Source organism: Haliaeetus leucocephalus, unplaced genomic scaffold (genome assembly GCF_000737465.1).
Source record: "Haliaeetus leucocephalus isolate CR32 unplaced genomic scaffold, Haliaeetus_leucocephalus-4.0 Scaffold992, whole genome shotgun sequence".
Taxonomy (NCBI): Eukaryota; Metazoa; Chordata; class Aves; order Accipitriformes; family Accipitridae; genus Haliaeetus; species Haliaeetus leucocephalus.
In genome coordinates this window covers 1,562,232-1,577,678 of record NW_010973428.1, presented here as the reverse complement: position 1 = coordinate 1,577,678, position 15,447 = coordinate 1,562,232, and the positions used below count along the sequence as shown (strand labels likewise).

Genomic DNA, 15,447 nt, shown 5'->3' with positions numbered 1-15,447 from the left:
CAAAGTCTATAATGAGTATGCAGGCAGGTTTCATGTCATATGTTACAAATACACAAGCACAAATATGGCATAAAGCTGGATGTTTCCATGAGAATTTTGTTTGAAAGCAAGACCCTCCCAGAAAGCCTGTTAGGAAGGAACCCTGAGAAAACACTGAAGAGCCACAGTCTTCCCTCTGCCAAAAAAAGCTGTTAAGAAACACTGCCTCAAAATCAAAAATTGTGCTGAATGAGCAAAGGAGTGGTCAAAGAAAAACCAGCTGATGCAGGGAACATCCTCCACCCCCCTTGATGCTCACGTACTCACACACATGCAGGCTGCTCGCTCTTGCAAGAGTTACAGATTCCTGACTCTAAATGTCAAGCAAAGTTCCTCATGGTAACCCTGTCTGCATTCTGTGCTGACAAGCTGCACGAGTTCAGAAAGGTGTAATTTACCCCTCTTTGTACCACGATAAGCAAGTCTGTCCATTAAACAATTACTCTTTTTACTTAGTGGATTTAAAACCCTTGGCATAACTTCAATGTGATTTTGGTATGATTGCATGCGCAAGAAAGCAAAAAACAACAAACTGGGCCAACTTCTGAACTCCATGTCCCTGAAACCACTGGGAGTTTTGTTTAAGCAAGGAGTTCAGAATTTGGCCCTGATGAAAACAAGCTTTAGCAGCAACAGGAGCTGGCCTCAGCAGCACTAGTCAAACCAGTGATCTCCCATGCAGGTTCTGTTCCACTCCAGGCCACAGTTCCAGCACCACTCAAATCTGCACTGCGGGCGAGGACATTTCATGTGCATGCAGCCACCTGCAAAATAGCAACAGAATGGCTTTGGTACTTGGCAAACACTTAGAGACGTTAATCAACAATTAACAGTGTTAAAATCAACTTTCTTGGGTGTTCATTTACTAAGCAAGTAGAATATTTAATAAAAGAGGAGTACAAACGTGAAGAATATTTTTCCTAGGCTTTCTAAAACTTGCTAATCCCTCTCTTATTGCAGTGTAATGTGCTGGTCTCACTTGAGGGACTGCAAGAGTAGGAGGAAATTAGAAGAGACTGTGCTAGGGATTGGGAAAAGAGATGACAGCCTGTGGCCTCTCGAAGCAGTCATGGTGGTGTCTGCTCAAGGATACTCTACCCTAGTCCAGCTGTGAGCCAGAAGATGAACAAAATTCAATTCTTCTTTTAATTTGGATTCAACAACTGAGAGATTTGCAAAGAGAATAAATCGGGAGATACAGCCTTTGGTGGCTGACTGCTGATTATATCAAAATGACATTAGTAATTTAAGCTGATTTGACCTTCTTAGTATCTGAAGCAGCCTTTTGATCGCATCAATGTTTCCTGTGTGTTGGGTTCCTTACTTGTCCATACTGTGAGAGCAGCTTTAATCCCTCTGCTCCCAACCTTGATCAAATGTTTATTTTGTGATATATAAAACATTAACATTGTCAAAGGTCATTACAGAAATACACTTCAAATGGAAATTATGTTGCTTAGCGCACAAAGAGATCTCTTGTATAATTCAAACTGAAAGAAAAGCATGCAGTATGAAGAAATGCTGAAATGTCATCTTGGTTTGACTCCAGATGGTGATAGGAGGTACAGGGAGTGTGTGTACCCTACTGTACACCCTGCTACCCTTACACCACCTTTTTTTTTAAACTCCAGTCCAGAATGATTCTCAGAAGGTAAAAACAGCAGGAGATACAAGAACTGGTTTGTTAAAATAGGCCTGTCTGCTTCATCTGACCGAGAGAGAAAACCAGCTGTGATGGCAAGGTCTATTTGTCAGTTTATATCTTTGTGTAAGAGATGCAACTCGCCAGACATTTTTATCTTATTTAAATGTAAGTGTACCAATGACCAGCCTCCATGTTACACTTAAGCTTTAGATCCAACCCTCTCTTACGGTTTGTATTAAACCATCACTGGGTAAAACACATCTCAGTTCTGGTGCAGGACCCAACTCCCAATAGGCACTCTCTGTCAAACATGTGCTCTACCTGCTAAGCTACATAAATCATGTTATTCTCTGCTACACGGCAGCTGAGATCAGCAGTCGGAGTGGAGAGTGCCTCAAGCAACGTGGCCTACAGCTTTGTGAGTACAGCAATCCTCTGAGAGACGTGGATGTGTGTTTAAACTCACTCAGCCTGGGAATTGAGCTGTGGGAAAGTGTTTCGCTCTTTCACTTTGGCTATTACAGAAAAGTTATTGGCATATAGAAGTATTCTACAATGCCTATAGCTACAAAGGCTATTATAGAAAGGGTACTGACATAGAGAAATATAGGCTATTATGGAAACGTTACTGGCGTTGTCACTGTCCCTTGTAAAGGACAGTGTCTGCAGAAGCATTTTGGGGAGGGAAGGCAGAATTATTCTCATGTGTGTAGTCAGTGTACTCCTCCCAAATGAGGACTGTTGGCAGACTTCGGTGTACAGTCGTCAGCCTCTTGACACCAGCTGTACTTAGGCAGAAGTGAAGTGCTCCTTTCAGTTTACAAATGCCAGCCTAGAAGCTGGCACGTGCAGTACCCATGACCAGTGAGGAGAGCAAGCACTGCACTTTTTAAGCTTCACACCTTAATTTGCAGAATCACAGAATCACCGAAGTGGGAAGGTACCTTTAAAGTTAGCTGGTCTAACCCCCCTCTGCTCAAAGCAGGGTCACCTAAAGTAGGGTGCTCAGAGTTGCATCCAGTGGGGTTTTGAATGTATCCTAGAATGGACATTCTTTCTGGGCAACCTGTTCCAGTCTTCATCCACCCATACAGTAAAGAGCATTTTCTTATGTTTAAATGGAATTTCCTGTGTTTCAATTTGTGCCCATTGCCTTCTGTCCTTTCAGTGAGCACCACTGAGAAGAGTTTGGTTCTGTCTTCTTTGCTCCCCCAACAAGTATTTATTTATCCAGTTCTTTTATCATCTTTGTAGCCCTTCACTGGACTCACTCTAGTCCACGTCTCTCTTGTCCAGGGGAGCCCAGAACTGGAGCCATCACTCTGGATGTGTCTCACCAGTGCTGAGCAGTGGGGAAGGATCATCTCCCTCAACATGCTGGCGATGCTCTTCCTAACGTAGCCCCAAGATGCTGTTGGCTGCCTTTGCTGCAAGGGCACATTGCTGGCTCATGTGCAACTTGTAGTCCACCAGGACACTCAGGTCCTTTCCATCACATTGGCCCTTAACCTGTACCGGTGCATTTCCCTTTGCTGAACTTTGTGAGGTTTCTCTCAGCCCATTTCCTAGCCTGTGGCAGTCCCTCTGAATGGCAGCACAATCAGCCGATTCCAGGGTATTGAAACAGTTCTAGCCTGCTGCCGTGGCTTTGGCATTTTGCATGAGGAGGCACTATTCTGACATGGGTCAGGCTATAAGCAAGGAAAGGGTTTTTTCCTGATTATTATCCGTTTTCAAAAAATATTTTCTTTCAAAGATAAAAAGTATAATGGTCTTTATTTCCTTCTTGATACATTGGGGATTTTTACAAGCAACTTCCCTAAACATTAGTGGGAGTTGTGTAAATGGTGTCAAATAGGGATATCCTGTTTGTGACAAGTGAGAACTGCCTGTAATTTAACTGTAAAGATTTTGTAGCAGAGTCTAAGAGAAAATAAAGGTCCTAGCACTGCTTCAAGCCTGACCAGAAGTTTTTTTTTATTTGGCTATGCACAAACTGTTAAGCATGAATAGTCACGATTATTATTTGCCTATTTCTAATCCAGTTCAAACTTCTGGTTTCCAGCCTGTTTTACAAGTCTGTAAATAATTTCTTTGACCTAACCCTCTGTTATCTCTCTTCTGCTGCCCACCTTGCTCTCTACACTTTGCCAAATCTTGTCTCGCCTTCCCACTCCTGAATTCATGCTTTCTTTCCTTCTGCTTCTTGTGCTTGAAGAAGTCTCCCACTTTCCATCTGCCAACTGCCTTCTTTTCTTTCATCAAACCCCAGATTTCAGCATTTTGTCCTATTTCTTCCTAAGTAATATTTCTGTGGTATCACTGCTTGAAGTGTTCTCTCTTTTGCAGTTTACAGTGTATTATTTGGCGTTTTCAGCGTCCCATTTGAATAAGTAATGCCACAAAACGGAGAAGCATCCTCTATACTTAATATTCATATAACATTTAGGCAATCATTTTAATATATATTTTCATTAATGACCATAAATACAATTAAATCTTGGTAGAGCATGAACCTATAGGGTATAGCTTATTTACTGTTCCTGTTCCCCATTTTAACCACCCCAATGCCAGCAGATTACTTTTCTTCCTACATGGTAAGTATTGATTAGGGCAACCAGTTTGTCAGGACTCATGTTTCTTCCTCTGACTTGCTCTTCTACTGTGGACACGTCACTGGGTTGAGATTAATCTCATCTAAATTCAGCTATATACTGTGTAGACATCTACAGCAGGACTAATTCTCCACACCCCACTTTTAGGTGCGATTCTTCTGCCCTTTAGACATTAGACACATATTCTGTTTCATCATGAGGTGAGTTTTGCCCTACAAATGTCTATTTTTTCCAGTAACAATGGAAAATCTAGACAACTAGCTGGACATTCAGTCATGTGAACTCTACATCCAGTGTCTCTCTGTGCCTCATTTTCCTGATCTATAATGTAGCCAGGTATTTTGTGAGGCTTGATTAGTGGCTTTAGAAAGTGATTTGGATTTAGTGAGTTCATGATAATTTAGATAAAGTGACAGAGGGGAGATTCAAGCCCTGTGTGCTCTCCGTCTCTTGGAAAAATAACATTCATATATTATTATTGTAAAATGAATTTTAAAAGACAGTTAAGATATCTAATAAATTTACCATTTTTTTCTACTGGAATATTGCAGCTGGGGCATGGCTTGGTTGTCTTCTTGATTGTTTCTCTAGATGCCTCTTCCCATCGAGCTTGCATGGCTGCATGTTCATCAACTACGTATCCCTGCGAAGAGAGAGAAGAACCACCTGTTGGCACAATACTGAAAGGCTGTGCTGGGACATGATGTCTACACTGAAGCGATAACTATTTACCCGCCAGAAACAGACAGGAGTGACTGCAAGGCCAGGTAGGCTGGACCTTCTGAGAGATGCAGAATTTTTGCTTCAAAATGCAAACTGATTTTCTCCCGGTGTGCATGACACGTGTGTTGGGTTAGATCCCGGGCTGCAGAATGGTGGGGGGAGCTGCAGCAGCTGGATTGTGTTGCCGTCCTGGGGGTCCTTCCTACGTCCAGCTGCAGCACAGGCTGCGCCCTCCCTGCTGCTCCCTGCCCCGAGCAGAAGGCAAAGCCCCCACAGGAGAACACAGGGGGCATCAAGCCGTGCCGCAAATGCACGAAGACAGGTAAAGCAAAAGGTAAGGTGAAGCGGGAGACAGAGGAACCTGGCTGAGACACCGTGGGTTTGATTCTGCTTCAGGGATTAAAGTGCTTCTTGCAAGAAAAGCAAAACCACCAAGGCAACGCAACACTTGATAATGCAGAAGGGTGGGGTCCCTGGAAGGAAACTGGTTTTCGTAATAAAGTGTACTCCTTTGTTTCGGAGGCCTAGATTTCATTCGAACATAAATCAATATAAATTTAAGAGGCCTGAAGAGGCACGAAGAAGAAACACAAAAATTTTAGAGAAAAAGTAAAAAAACCCACCCCACTGAACAAAAGCAAGTAGCTCCTCAGATAGGATGACACAGATGGAAAAAGTCATCATGAAGAGTGTTTTAAAAGGGACTCCTGTGTTTGTCCTATTTATGACTGGGACAAAACTATATAATCTACACAAGTGTCCCACTTGCCAATTTCCTACCTAAAATGATAGTACAAGGACAAAAGAGATGGCAGTGCCTTGGATCGTTTCTATCACACAAAGCTGGCAACTATGTGAATAGTAGCTGTAAACAGTGTATGTAAATTCCAGGCTTGAAGTTCTGCTCTCTCCATTCATATTGTGTTTTTCTTCAAGCACGTGGGAAAATTATGAGCTTAAACTAAATTATATAATTTGCAAAGATTTCCACAACTTCTTTGTGTGTACCTTCTAAATACTGGTAGGCTGTTATGTGGATAGACTTTTCATATTTATTTATATGGATAATTTTTTTATATATTTAGTTCTAATATGACAGAAAAAGGAAATTGGCCCAACTTTTAAACGTGCAACAGAACCATAACTCCTCTTGATTTCTGCTCAGCTACTACTGATAAAACCTGTGAATTGTTGCAATGTCAGTAAGACCTAGATCTTATTTCTTGGCTGAAGTCACCTGAGTTAAAATGGATTCAAAGAGCAACATCTGCAGAAATTAGGCTGTTGCAACATGCATCTTAAGAAAACCAACAGACTTTTTTAATCAGGAAACCTCAAAAATGTGTTTATGTTATTATTTCTTTTATTTTACTACCTACATCAGTCTCCTCAGCACTTGAATCCCTTTTATTGCTCCTCACTTAATAATTTCCAATTTGCTAATATTTTTGATGTAGAATTGACAAAAGTTGAACAAAGTCTTTCCAGCTGTATCCTAGAAGTGACTTTTAATTTTGGCTTTTTGCTTCTGGAGAGGCAACTCCGCCCTACACCCTGCTGGATTATTCAGCAATTTGGCAAAAGGGTGACCTCTATACAACGGCACATTAGTTAACTTCTGGGAAATAGAAAAAGCTGCTCGGGCTAATAGCAAAAAAAAAAAAAAAAAATCTAGTATATATCTTGCAATGCCTTGATCTTTAAGGAACGATGACTTTAGCAAGCAATCTGAGCTAACTTAGAGAGGCCTGAACACAAGATGGGGAGAGTGGGGAACGCTTGACCTGGGCCTCAGTTTGCCCAGTGACAGAAAGAAGGTGATATTAATTTCATCTCATTGTAATGGGAGTTAATTACTTAACATCTATACAGATGATTCAAGATGAAAATCATGACAGCAGTGACAAAACATTTCTATTCTTTTCAGAATAATAACTACATGAGAAGACCAGAAGTATTTCTAATTTTTGTAGTCACCCACAAGAGCATCACAGTGGCTCTGTTTTTGCCAAACAGTCCAAATCCAAACTGTGTGGTTCAGTACTTGGAATCATACTTTTTCCCCATCTTCATGTCTTTGTTGTGCCCTAACAGCAAATGACACTGAGGCAAAATTTCACATGCCAAATTACTAATTTGATTGTATAAAGATATTTTATCTTAGTTCTGAAAACAAATACAAACTTGGGAGAGCTTAGAAACAATTAAAATAAACAACTTCAAACCACACATACGCAATTCACCAAGAAAGAACAAATTGCTGAAAACAGCGGAGTGAATTATTGTATTAATATTTTCCATTGCAAAAATTCTAGCATGAAATAGATGCAGCAGCATGATATTTTCAGCCCATTAGAGCTGAAACATCCCTCCTATGCCCAGTCTTGCTGAATGCTACGTTAAAATCTTCCTGCTGCAGGAAGCAAATGCAGAGAAATGGTACAGTGATGGAGTCCCTCTGATCCAGTAAAGAAATCACACCGTACTGATCTATGAGCCCCTAGGGTTCATGTGCTTTATTTAGTGCTCCTATACAATGACTGCAAGCATACATATATTTAACTGCATTTTTTCTTCAAACAATAAAGGAAAGGTGTTCCTCATTACCAATGTCTATTTAAATCATATTATTTCATCCTAAACTAGCAAACCTAATCTCCTTGACAATGGCCTAGGTAATAGAGCAAGTCTATCAAGCAGAGGTGGCTCTCACTTTATTTGGCCTGCCCGGTCTTGGGTAGGAAGTTTGGAGTTGCGCCAGGTGTGCATCATGTGTCAGTTCACCAAGGACAGGAGACTGATCACTTGTGATGCTGACCCCACACAATATGCTCTAGTTCCCCAATTATTACAAAATATTTGTCCCAGCACTAGTGAAAAGCTACTAGATTCCATCCATGCCACATCATGAATAATTTTTTTTGATTCTTGACTGTGCTGCACATTATGACCAGGAATGAATACCCATAAATAACAGGAAGCTACAGTAAGAGCTGTTGCAAGCATTTTTTAACATCCCCTCTGCAATATTGCCTTAGTGAGATAAGGGAAAAAGTCTGTCTTGTTATCTCTGGGTCACACTGAAGGACATAGATTTACTTCTATTCTGATTCTATGCTGAGTCCTTTGGAAAAACTAACAGGGATAAAGAGACCACAGAGACTGCTGAGCACCATACAGCAATACAAAAACATGTACATGGAAAGCTTTTTATGCAGTTAATCGATATCAGGCAGTACTGGAAAAAGTCCTACAAAGACAGAAAGCATCTTGAAATAGGAATAAAGTGTCCTTCTTAAAGCAGCATCTCGTTCTGGTAACAGGGCACACATCGACTTGTCAGTAGAACTACATATAGTAAACGAAGTATGTTTTCACTGTCAGCAGCTAAGCACTACCATCCAGATTAAAAACATTTATGACAAAACTTCTTGTTCAAAACACTGGAAGCATTAGATATATAATGTTAAATTCTGACATCCACCACATTATATACTGTCTTATATAAGCACACCTCTTTTATGATCGTGCTTCCTTTGGCTAGCACAGACAACATCTGAAAACTGAAGACCCTTGATTCAGAATAGAATATGAAGCTGTTAACATTATGTTGTGCTTAGCGTTAATGAATGTAATTTCTGGACTCCTGCTTGTTTGCTCTTGGTGCTCAATTCCTTTCTGATAAGCAAAAACTTTAAAATGTATAACTTTAAAAAATGTATCCTAGTGCAGCTACCTTTAAATCAGAAATACTTTTCCTTTTGATCAGAAATGCTTGGCTTTAAGTTAATTTTCTTTGGAAAAATAAATACAAACTTGTAAAATTATGACTTTATGTGAAAGGGAGTATTTTAAAAAGGCTTAGATGTCTCAAAACAAAGTATTACTCATTTTCTAGCATGAATGTGAGAACAACTATGCATGTTCGAAAGCATTGGAAGGGAAGACAAAGAATAATTAATTGTACACAAAGCAATGTTCAACCCACCATAACATTTAGATTAACACAGCCCACTAATTATTTTGGGCTAGAGCTCTGAGCAGAAGTAGCCTCATCTGTGGAAGCCTGATCTACAAGGGGTAGTGACAGTCCAACTTAAATTTCTTTTGTTTTCTCAGGTTCTTCTGGGCTGTTTTATGAACATGTTCACATGAATTAACTGTCGTGTTTAGTGGTGTCTTTTACTTCAGTTGTGGGGGAAAAAACAGCAGATGTCTAGGGCACTAGATAGGCTAGAGGAACTTTGGAAAAAAATTACACTGAGTCATTTAAAGCTCAAAATCTCACAGAGGTGTGCATAGCTATGGGGCTAGTGTTCTAGTCTGGAGAAAGATTTGGGCTAATCAAAGCACTGAAGCATGTCTACAGGTAAGGAACAGGAAAGGTATTCATCAAGGGGAATATGTTTCACGCACAGGAAAAATAGAGGTGTCAGTACCACAGTGATCCAGTTAAATTCACATGAAGCAGCTTTCTGTGAGCCAATTTGTCTGGTGTGCCTAGGGAATTCTGCTGTAAAAAAAGAGCTGCTTTGTAATGACAGCAACTAGCTAAAATCAAAGTGATACACACAGGGTATTGTGCCTGATACAAGATGAGAGACATTCACTAAATAAAATCAGAGTGCTCTGGTTTGGTGACACTGCACATCAAGGTTCTCACTCTGCATGTTGGGGCCATTCATATCATCATGAATTAAATTCAGGTAGCTGGTGAATATTGAATTTTCACTGCTCTAAAGCAGACAATTTAATGTAATACAGGTCATTCCTGTATAACTGTTTTCCATGAGTGGAATAAAGAACATGCCGTCTCCTGTAAGTGGCAACTCAGCTGCAAATGACTGTCAGCTTAACCTCATAAACAAAAGCAGCCTGTCACATCTTTTTACTTTATTGCTGCCCAAAATAGGAAAGCTAAAATTCTCTCTCTATACTTCCCTTCTATTTCTCATTAGACAGAAAGTTAGACCTATTCTCAGATTTCCTCCGGTGCATCTTTATTTATAACATAGAGATTAATTTTACAGGACATTTCCTGGTTATAGTTATTTTTCTTGCTCCTTTAATTAGGCATCTGTGGGTTGAAATGTCCTGTGCTTGACATTGTGAATATACCAACTACTAAACCCCCGAGCTTCAGTTTCTTTCCCAATTGTTTAAGATACTTCAGAAATCAAGGTAGGTGTGCCATTTTTTGTGCAGCCATGTTTTATTTAACTTTTTAAATTTATCTGATGGAAAAAAAAATCAATGGTCTAATAATAGATGTTCCACATTTCATACTGTGACTCAGGACTCATTGAAAGATGTTATGTCTGATGAACCACTTCAGTACCTTTTTCTTTCACTAAAATGCAGTGAAATAATTCATGGGTTTTGTGGTCACTGTTTACTATTAATCATTTTGATTAATGTTGCCCCTCTTGAGTAGAGAAAGAAGTTTCCATAGAAATGCTGTCTGTTTCTCATTTTAACTCTTGCCTGTAGTACACCATTTCAAATACCTCACCTTCTGTTTTCCACTGTTCTAAAAGCAGTAAGGAAAGTTTGCTGAAATAATGAAGGAACAATTCTGAAAGTGATGTTTGCAATATTTAGAGCATAAATACAAAATGCTGATAACCAAGAACTGATTCAGAAGGTCATATAACTGTGGAATCCAATATAATATATATATTTTCCTTAACATCTCACCCTTCACTGAAGGTTCAAGCAAAAAAGGAGCTTGCTGCTTCCTTCATACAGTAAGTCAGGAGACATATGCAATTCCGTAATTTTGTCAGCGTTATGTCTTCCTGTTACAATTTAATATGCACATTGCAGAGTTTTTCAATTCTACAGCAATATTGTAAGAAATACCTCGCACCAAACCTGGTTTTCATGAAGCATTAGCAAAATATTTCATATCTTAGCATTACAATAATTCAGCTAAGGATATTTTGAAAGCACTTTTATTTGAAAATTCCACATTAAAATCAAATTCTGAATTATCTTGTGCTCACAGTGGGCCAATGTGTTCTGATGCATAATTACAGCAAATGGCCACCTACATAGAGACCAGGCTACACATCCCTACGTGCTTGCTGGGAATCTACAGGCAAAACAGCACAAGAGATTAGACAGATGTTGTTCAGTGGATGGGAAGGGAGGTCTGGCAAGCGATGTCTGTATATTTTATACCACCTACTGGCAACTTCGAGATCTGCATAGATGAGGCAATGGGAGGGAAAGATGGGCTGGAGGCTCAACTGCAGCCCAAGTGAGCTGGGAGCCTTTCCAGGAGCTACATTACAAAAGCCTTCAGCAGGGTGCCAGGTGATGTGGCAGCTCTCCTGGATGTGCGCACACAGGGCTGTGTTTTTATGCCGCACGTGTGCAGCAAAAAGCACTGGGGAAGTGATCTGGGAAGGGTCTGCTTCAGAGCTGACCGTTTGCCTGAGAGCTCATGAGCGCGTTAGGTCTGAGCTTTGAAACGATGGTTAGGGTTGCAGTCAGGGCCCAGGTGGCATGTACTGATGAATAGGATCAGGTCTGGAAAAAATGGTATCTCTGAGGTTTGCACTGACTCAGCTGAGGCACTGGACTAGTTTTGGTTTGGTCTGATGGGTTCCCGGGCTGACAGGGCTTCTGGATATGTTTTATACTGCCAGTGGCAGAAAAGCAAAGTTGGTATCTGGATCCTGCATCAGCTACCTGGCTATAGTAACGACTGGGTCCCAAAACCCAAACAGCTGAGGTCTGATTTGAAGGTGGTAGTTTTGGGGATAGGCTTTTAGATTTGGGTGACCAAGGCCTCCAGCTTAGGGCTACAGCTGGGCCAGGCAGCATCCCACAACTTTGGAGTGGAGTTGAAGTTAAGTTTTACAGCACTAGCTATAAACTTACACTGAAACAGATTGTAGATGGAGGTTTAGAACATGTAGCTTTGCGGCCCAGTAAAAATGCTGTTGCTTTTTTTTCTAAGAGGCCAAAGCCTTTGTGCTAAGGCAGCACCACAGGCTTTCTCTGGACTTGTCTTGGCCTGCCTAGAGATTTGGTTTAGCAAGTGACAGCAATTATCTAATGACCAGGTGACTAGTACCTATTTTGCTTTTGCTTTTGTATAATTGCGTGGGTTTACAATGTATTTTTCTAACTAACAGACAGCAGTGACAAGTACAGGTATTATGGGCAGAATGAACTGTCTCTGACCCTAAAATAAAATGATGCGCAGAGGAGTAAGGGTGTGGGGTGGTAGCAGAGGCCTTGAGGGCACTGGCACAGGATGATACGGGAGGACCTGGCGCTACAAACAACTCTTCGTTGGTCAGTTATCCAAATGCAACCTTGAGAGCTGGGTAAAAACCAAGTCTTAGGGATAACAAAGAGAAAAAAGACATAACCGACTTAGGTAAAACACACCATAGATAGTAAAATTGGATCCAATGATGACTTGCAGACCAGTGAAGGAGTGTGTTAACAAACATATAAAAATGTCTCCAAGCAGACCATACAGTGAGAAGGAAAAAAACCCCATCAATATCGACATCATGCTCCTCCTGGTAAAGGACTCACTATGCCAGCCTGTCCCAGATGGAAGCGATGGAGCTTAGGACCTGGAGAGGCAGTGGGAGGTTAAACATAACACCAGAGAAGTGGGTGCTACCAGAAAGTTTGCATATCCATTATTTTAATCATATATAATTTGAACTGTAAGGCCTAGTGTTATTGTAAATGGACTAAAAATAGTTCTTTGATTAGCTTTCTAAGACTTTGATAACAATAAATTTACTTTGCATATACAAGGAACCTGGTCTGAAATGAACACCTTTAGTAGGTGATGAGGTTTTCAATGTAATAAAATAGCAGAAATTCACACAACTTATTCTGTAACCTGTGCACAAGAAATTGGTAACAATTTTTAGCCGCATCAGCAGCTAAAGATGTATGTTTAGTGATGGATTTTGCTGGATTGCATGGTTTGCAGGGCCATGGTTGCTAGAACTAGCTGGAATTAAGGCTTGGACTATGACTAGATATGGCCTGACAGGATTTTTAAGGAGTTTGGGCTGGAGCATGGAGCAGAAGAGACCACTGGGCAAGCTTTAAGACTTCAGCCACCATGGACGTTTTATCTAGGCTTAGATTTACAGCTGTTGCTGGCCTAGGGTTAATAGTGGAGTTTGTTCAAATGAGATGAACTAGATTTAGATCTGGGTCCTACAAAGACTGCCAGACTGATGAATTAGACACCAGGTGCTATTTTAGGTTCAAGATTTTGAATGCAGTTTATTGGAGGGATTTGCGTACAGCTGTACTATAGAAATCTATCATGAGGTTTACTTTGTTTTCTTTACTAAATTCACAGCAACCTCTGAAAAAGCAAACTTACTAAAAAGCTGTTACCTTTTTATAATCACACCCTCATTGGCTTGGTAGGACATGATAATCAGCAGCTAAAACCATCTTTGGGAAAGTTTGTCCATAGACCCATCTCTAAACCATACCCTTTTATATCCCATTTCATCCATTTTGTGTCATTTTTTTCAAACATTTATGTCTCTGTGCCCCACATTCTATTCACTTATTTACACATGCACCACTTTTACATCAGTGTCATTGCTATTGCTATTACATGTTACCTTGCAGATGTCTTATCAACATGCCCAGCACAAAAACAGTCCTGGAAGCTACTCTGTACGTGTTTAAATCTAATATGTGGTCACATTTTATGGTCCAGTTGCTAGTGAGCAAGAAATACATTATTTATCCCGGTAAAAAGCAAGCTGTCTAGAAGGGTTTCGTGCTAGGAAACCTAGGCTAATTTTAAGCTGGGGACTTACAGAGGAAGCTGGTTTTTGGCTAGATTCCCCATCAGCATAGACTGTCTATGGGTGAAGTTAAAAGGGGCCAGGAAGCTTGGTTTTGTGGCGTACATAGCAGGGACTATGCAGTTATTTCTAAACCTAAATCTGGCTGGAGTCACCTTTACTGTGTCATTGATTCCGTCATGCACACTGTGCCTTTTAATCCATCAAATATGATTACTTCTCTCATCCCAAACTTCAAACAGCTCCAAGAGGCTGCAATGGTTTTAAAAGAAAGCTTCTCAACTGAAGTTGCCACAGATACATTTTATTTACCCTGAAATAATGTAACTTACACACTAAGATGGGAAATAATCAGCCCTGCACCAGTAAATGCTTAAGATGAGCTTTCGATGGCCTATCAGGGCTAAAAATGCACATTTCAGTAGAAGGAGAACATTTCATCCATTCCAATGGACCATGCAATATCTCTGCATAGATCTGAAAGATCATGATATACCAGTATTTAAAGCTAGGCTACTCTGCATGCCTGCTGCTGAGTTTGCCTTTTCTACCCCAAGCAGCAAGCAATGCCCTCTAACTTGCCACCATTATAAGGTTCAAACCCCTTTCTTTTGAATAACCTGAAGGACCACATGTGGCAGGCACCCGCTTTGTCCCTCTCGTGCTCTGCAGCCGCGGTTGCCCTCTTCCTTCCTCCTGCCAACTGACTCCATTCCCCCTACCCTGCTGCCCTCCCTCCCTCCCTCCCTCCCTTCACAGTCCCAGCAGCTCCGCTCCCCCTTCTTGACCTCCGGCTACCTCCTCACTCCTTCCAACATCTGGCCAAGCACAGACCCCTTTCGCCACCACAATTTCTGCTTCCTGGACCCTCATAGTTGTCTCATGTCACCTCACAGGCTTATCCCCTTTCTTCTCGCTTCCTTCTCCTCCTTCTGGAGCTTCCACTGTATCTCTGACAGGTCACAGTCACTCTCGTCAGCTCTCAGCTTTCATGGACTCTTGAATGCTTCTCTATCAGGCTCTACCTCTCTTTCTGAGGGATCTCCTTCTCCAAGACCTCCCAAAAGAAGTCAAACTGCAGGAGCTGCAGACAATCCTGGAAGTGTATTATTCCTACCTTGAAACAGATGATGGTCAAAGATAAAGCAATCCTTCTCACTGCCTCAACAAGCAGAAAAATAATAGCAAGTCAACTCTGACACACAGGGCTGTGCACCTAGCAGGGGAGGGCCAAACAGAACAAAAAGGCTGAAAGCACAGGTGGATAAATGTTTAATCTCAGTGAGAGAGAGATGAAAACAGAGGTGAAAACACACACATTTCTTTCCTTATATGCCCCACAAATGTTTTCTATGCATTGTAGGGGAGTGTTGTATGCAGGATAGCTTTGCAGTGATGCTCTTCGGATTAAACCAACATCTCACCAGCACCTGGGCTTGCCTTGCTTTAGCTACCTCTCAGTTTGCCCGGTTGCAGAAAGTGAGGGAAAATATTCCATCAGTGGCACATCACCACCTTGTGGAGAAGTGTAATTAGTGCAGCTCTCTTAGTTTCTTGGAGGAAAAGGCAGCGGACCTTTTAACTTCAGCTTAAGTTGGAGTCTAAATGAATT

General features: G+C 41.0%; 1 protein-coding gene across 1 annotated transcript in view; it reads right to left on the bottom strand.

The window, feature by feature from the left end:
• Window positions 1–693: 693 nt before the first annotated feature.
• The window catches only part of PARK2 (parkin RBR E3 ubiquitin protein ligase), a 626,120-nt gene continuing 611,366 nt past the window's right edge, over window positions 694–15,447 (bottom strand). Inside the window, exons 11-12 of the mRNA XM_010584524.1 lie at window positions 4,825–4,942; window positions 694–803 (exon numbers count right to left, since the gene is read on the bottom strand). Of these exons, the coding sequence (XP_010582826.1) occupies window positions 694–803; window positions 4,825–4,942 (228 nt within the window). The remainder of the gene's footprint in view (window positions 804–4,824; window positions 4,943–15,447) is intronic.